Source organism: Ursus arctos, unplaced genomic scaffold (genome assembly GCF_023065955.2).
Source record: "Ursus arctos isolate Adak ecotype North America unplaced genomic scaffold, UrsArc2.0 scaffold_6, whole genome shotgun sequence".
Taxonomy (NCBI): Eukaryota; Metazoa; Chordata; class Mammalia; order Carnivora; family Ursidae; genus Ursus; species Ursus arctos.
The window spans coordinates 53306379-53312378 of record NW_026623078.1 but is presented as its reverse complement, the minus strand read 5'-3'; the positions used below and the strand labels follow the sequence as shown (position 1 = coordinate 53312378).

Here is a 6000-nt window from a genome sequence, read left to right as displayed (position 1 = left end):
CGAGTTAGCGCGACTTACCGTGTTCCTGAGGCGCGGCTAGAGCTAGCTGGGGAGTCTCGGCTCGGAGGGGCGACCAGGCGCGTCCGGGCACCTCCCGTACGAGCGAGTAGAGCCCGGAGCCCGCCACGCAGGCGGGGCCAAAAGCCGTAGACCGAATCTCTCACGCCCCGAGCGAGGAGGCGAGGCCCTCAGGTTCCGGGCGAGTTCTTCTGCGGGCCGGCGGGAGGCGGGGTCGGGGTCCGGGTAGCGGTAGCGGAGTGGGGCGGGGCCTCCTGGAGTGGGCGGGGTCCTGAGACCGGGGAGGCGGGGCCAGCAGGCGCGGGGCGTCCCTCACTGGGCAGGCGGGAGGCGGGGTCCGCACGACGGATGCTGCGGGGTTGGCCGACACCGAGAGATGTCCTCAGGCCGCAGGCGGGAGGCGGGGCCGGCCGGAGTAGGCGGGTCCCTGAGGCGGGGGAGGCGGGGCCAGGCCGGCGCAGGGGGAGTTGCTCCATCGGCTGGCCAGAAAGTGGGTACGGCGGGAGTAGGAGGGGTCTGTACAGCCGCAGGCGGGGCGGACTCCTTGGACCCGCGGGCCACCTGGGTCCTGCCATAGTTGGAGGTGGCCCAAGGCTCTCAGTTCCTTCTGCTGTAGCTCTGGCGGAATCTGCGCGATGGGTGACCCGGAAAGGCCGGAAGCGGCCAGGCCCGAGCTAGATGAGGTAAATGTTGCTGCCGTTCCCTGTCCCGCCCCATAGTCACGCCTGGCCTTTAGGTTGCAGGTTGCAGCCGGGACCTGCGAGGTGCAGGACTGCTGTAGGAAATTTTACCCGTTGTGGTCGGCAACCCAGTGCAGGCCCAGCCGCGAGCCCTCGCCGCAGCCTGGTTTCGTGGTTGTGAGTGCTCGGGAGGCCGTCCCCGGGGAGGGGTGACGAGGGAGCCGGGTTTCTGCTCGGTTGCTCTGCTCCGGGGCCAGACAAGGGCGAAGCTCTGAGGTTTCGGGGCGGCCCAGGAGCGCCCCGCCCCCGCAGTCTGCCCCGTACTCTCCTCCCATCTTTGATCCTCTGGAGCCCTGGCTGGGGAAACCCAGGCAAGGAATGAGGACAGGTGGATTTACTGGAGAAATGCATCCCGAATCTGTGAGATGGTTAAAAGGAGTTGGAGGCCGGGTGTGGAAATTGACTCAGGTGGATGGGGTGGTGACGATAGGTAAAAGGGCGACGGGAAGTCCTCACAGCAATGAAAAACATCAGGTTAGGAGGCCATTTGCTCACATTGGGCCACTTAACTAGCTGTGACTCTCTCGGGTGTCACTTCATTTATTCAGTGGACGTGATACTTCCCTCACAGAAGATTAAGTCAAAGGCTTTATGCAAAGTGCCACGGAAGTTGTGGGTGCCTCCTAAAACCCAAGTTAACATGTTTATCTTCCGCTTCTATAATAGAAGTACATAATAACAGGAAATCAGTTTATTAGACTGTTGTATGGTAGTTCAAATTGTTGCTCTATAATTTTCATACCCTGTTATTTCACAAATACTTCTAAACCATTTGTGTACAAGAGAAATACTTTTTGTATTTATTTTGAATCTGTTGGCTGTGTGTGAATATCTTTGTTTTAGCAGTTTCAGCTTACAGAGACTCATACTTAGCCCTACATTTCTTTAGAAACTTGTGGAGTCCAGATTTGGGGTTTTATATTATTTGATTTTGATTTTGTAAACATTTAGTAACTAATTAACAAGTTGTAAATATCCTTCAAACTTTTTCTTCCTCTTTTAAAAAATACATTGAATACCAATTTCCTCACTCCAAAAGGACAATTCGGATTTTTCTTCTTGTGCTACAGTCATTCAGACTTAAGACCTGGAAGTTAACTTTTATTATCCCTTTCTCAATGACATAGGCCCACAAAGACAGAGGCAGAATATTAGCTGTAGAATGAATTCTAGTGAGCATCTGGTCCAAAAGTTTTTAACTTGAGTTGCAAGGATGCTTCAAGCACGTTGTTTCTCTAGATATGATGGTGCAGCATGGGCCACCTGCATTAGAATCACCTGGAGTTGTAAAAAATGTAAATTACTGGGCCTAGATTCTAGACATGGTAAATCAAAATCTCTTGGGAGGGTTTGGGATTGCATTTTTAACAAGGACTTCAGGTGATTCTGATTCACATATTTTAAGAAACACTGCCTTGGGCTTGAAGGGTGTTTATGAATCTCCTGAAGTTTATAGATTTTGTATGTGCCCATGTGAAATCTCCTGACAAAGAGGTCCTTAGCTTTCATCAGTTTCTTGAAGTTAACTTTCATTAATCTAATTGATAGTCCCTATTTTCAAGGTAAGAAAGTTTAGGCCGGAAAAGATAAAATGACATGCCGAGGACCACATCATTCAATAGCAGAGCTGGGCTTAAAACCAAGTTCTTGCTTGTGGGCCAGTATTCTGTTTTATCAGATTTGGTAGGAATAGAAAAATGAAAATGAAAGTGACACCTGGGCAAATACAAATAGTGTATGACTATAGCAGCATCCAAATAGTCTTCTTCACCTGAGAAGAGAGGCCAAGGCAAACAAATGAAAGTGGTGGAATTGGGGCTGGATTGAGAGGGAGGGGCCTTGTAGCATGACAGCCTACACCAGGAAATGGTGAGTGCTAGCTGGGGAATCTGCTCGGGCATATCCTCTTGGGATGAGGTGACCAGAAACTAAGGCAGGCAGAAACTAGAGGCACTAGTCTGGAAGACACAGTGGAATGTTGCCAAAGAATGCTTGTGTGTTCTGAACTTTATTTCAGGGTTTCATCACTTTACACCGGTGCAGCTACAACAACTTGTCTGCCTACCTCCAGTCTTACCCACTGTTTAATCCTTTTTACCATTCCTAAATTCATCCTTCACTAAACCAGTGCCTTTATGTCACTCCTCCCAAGTAGAAACTCTTGAGATGGTCTCAATTCCCACCAAAAACACCCAATTCTGTAGGCTGGCAAAGCGCTGTTGAAGCAGCTTTTTCACGCTGACCACCACATCTTAATTCAGGCTGCCCTGACATTTTCCCGAAGAAGACATACAGATGGCCAACAGACACATGAAAAGATGCTCAACATCATTCATCAGGGAAATACAAATCAAAACTACAATGAGATATCACCTCACACCTGTCAGAATGGCTAAAATTAACAGCACAGGAAACAACAGATGTTGGCGAGGATGTAGAGAAAGGGGAACCCTCTAACACTATTGGTGAGATGCAAACTGGTGCAGGCACTCTGGAAAACAGTATGGAGATTCCTCAAAAAGTTAAAAATAGAACTACCCAATGACCCAGCAATTGCACTACTTGTTATTTACCCAAAAGATACAAAAATACTGATTCGAAGAGACACATGCACCCTGATGTTTATAGCAGCAATATCAATCATAGCCAAATTATGGAAAGAGCCCAAAGGTCCATCAAATAATGAATGGATAAAGAAGATGTGCATACACACACACACACACACACACACACACACACACACAGTGGAATATTATTCAGCCATCCAAAAGAATGAAATTTTGCCATTTGCAATGACATGGATGGAGCTAGAGTGTATTATGCTAAGGGAAGTAAGTCAGTCAGAGAAAGACAAATACCATATGATTTCACTCATGTGGAATTTAAGAAATAAAACGGATGAACATAGGGGAAGGGGAAACGAGGGGGAGGCAAACCATAAGAGACTCTTAACTATAGAGAACAAAGTGAGGGTTGATGGAGGGGAGGTGGGCAGGGGATGGACTAAATGGATAATGGGTATTAAGGAGGGTACTTGCTGCGATGAGCACTGGGTGCTGTATGTAAGCGATGAATCACTAAATTCTACTTCTGAAACCAGTATTACACTGTATGTTAACTAACTAGAATTTAAATAAAAGCTTGAAAAAAACTAAACAAAAATTCAGGCTGCCATTTGTACCTCTGAGATCAATACCATGGTTGCTACCAAAATCTAGGGATTTTTCTTTTTCCAGTTCATCCTGGATAGATATCCAGTGAATCTTCCTGATGCCACCCCTATTCCTGCTAATTCATATTCAGAAACTCTCCATGACTGTCCACAGAAATGATTTTCAAACTGCCCTACAGTGAATGTCAGTACCTGGGGGTTGGGGTCAAATGGTGAGTGTTGGAGTATGATCCTCTCAATCCCCCAGATGTTTAAAAATCTTTGGTCCACAGAATTAATTTCTAACCTCTTACCCTGATTGATATCCAGAGTGTGGATCCTTTACAGAATTCTTCTCTGTTCCATCTGTTGACAGAGATGGCTTTAGCCAAATCAGATCACTTCTGCCTTTGCTTTTGATTGTCCTACATCCATTTCAGCCACTCTTTTTCTTTCTTTTTTTTAAAAAGATTTTATTTATTTATCGGAGAGAGAGAGATTACAAGCAGGAGGAGTGGCAGGCAGGGGAGAGGGAGAAGCAGGCTCCCCGTTGAGCAAGGAGCCGGACGTGGGGCTCAAGACCTGAGCCAAAGGCAGATGGTTATCCAGTTGAGCCACCCAGGCGCCCCTATTTCAGCCACTTTTAATCCCAACTGGCTCCTCTTCTTCCATCTGCCCTTCCAATGTCAGCATTTTCTCAGCTGCATCCCCAGGTGTGCTGCTTCTCTATGTTTTTCTCCCTGGGTAATCCCTTTGGTGACTACTAATGGGACGGATAGCCACCACTCCTCTGCCATTGTATTATATTTTTAGCTACCTACTGGATATCTTCAAACTGAACAAATTATGTTTTTTATTGACCAACTTGACTTTTTAAAAACTTTTGTGTTTGTAACTATTGTTGTTGTGGCTTGGGTTGGTGGGGGAGTTCATTCAAATTAAGCTTTTTTAAAACATCTAACGTGAGAAGCAAGAAATTTGGCTCATTTATTCAATTATTCTCCAGATGCTGAGCACTTTCTCTGTGTCTCTTATTTCTTGATATGATCATTCAGTTGCTGGACATCTCAAGGGCCTCTTCAACTGTTCCTTATCCTGTTCTTCAAAATCCAAATTTTTAACAAGAATGATTAATTCTACTTCTGAATATCTCTTATAGCAGTCTTCTTTTGTGTTTCTACTGCTGGTACCCTAGTTCAGGCAAGATTTGGGTAGGGTAATGATTTTTTAATTGTTCTCTCCACCTGCAATTTCTCTTCTAATCTGACCATATTTCTGGATAAGTGATTTTTAAAAAGATTTATTTATTTATTGAGGGGTTAGGCAGAGGGAGAGAATCTTCAAGCAGACTCCCCGCTCAGCACGAAGCCCCATGTGGGGCTCCATCCCACGACACATGAGATCATTGACCTGAGCTGAAACCAAGAGTCTGATGCTCAACCAACTGAGCCACCCAGGCGCCCCTCAAAAAGGGATCTTCAAACAGATCTGGCTATGTTTCTTACATAATTCAAAGTCTCCCAATAGTCTATGTGATAGAGGCCAGATGCTAAAGTGTTCTGTATCAAAACAGACCACTTTGATTTCTGAAAATTTTTAAATATCAACATCTTTATATCTATTTACTATTCAAAATACATACCCACCTTAACCTCAGATAAAGCTTAGAAATGGAGTATGTATTTTAAAAGCTAAAAGTTAAAAATCTTTGCTTGTTTCATTTCATCAGAATGATGACATTGAGGTAAAAAAGTGTCAAAACAGTTGTATTGGAACGGCTACAGGAAAATAGTTGTGGCAAAATTCATATATATTTACATTGAAGGCCCTCCTCCCATGGCTTTAACACATGAGCCTAGTTTTCGAACAAACTTATAAGTGTAACACTAATGATAAAACCCACCTTTATTTTATTAGTATTATTTTACTTAAGTTAATATATGTAACATTACTTATAAAATCAATTAATGGAATAGGGAGGCTATTTTGATGAAACCATCATTTTGAACTGGGGTATGGATGATTAGTGAAGATTTCTATCAAACTTAGCAAGCAATTTCTTTGCATATTCATCAGAAGTTTTCTTAATCA

General features: G+C 44.9%; 1 protein-coding gene across 2 annotated transcripts in view; it reads left to right on the top strand.

Annotated features, from left to right (window-relative positions):
• Positions 1-439: 439 nt before the first annotated feature.
• The window catches only part of RRM2B (ribonucleotide reductase regulatory TP53 inducible subunit M2B), a 64845-nt gene continuing 59284 nt past the window's right edge, over positions 440-6000 (top strand). Inside the window, exon 1 of one of the 2 annotated variants that reach the window (XM_026495615.4) lies at positions 440-701. In XM_026495615.4, the coding sequence (XP_026351400.1) occupies positions 654-701 (48 nt within the window). In that variant the 5' untranslated portion in view covers positions 440-653. The remainder of the gene's footprint in view (positions 702-6000) is intronic. The other variant, XM_057308110.1, reaches the window with a different exon arrangement.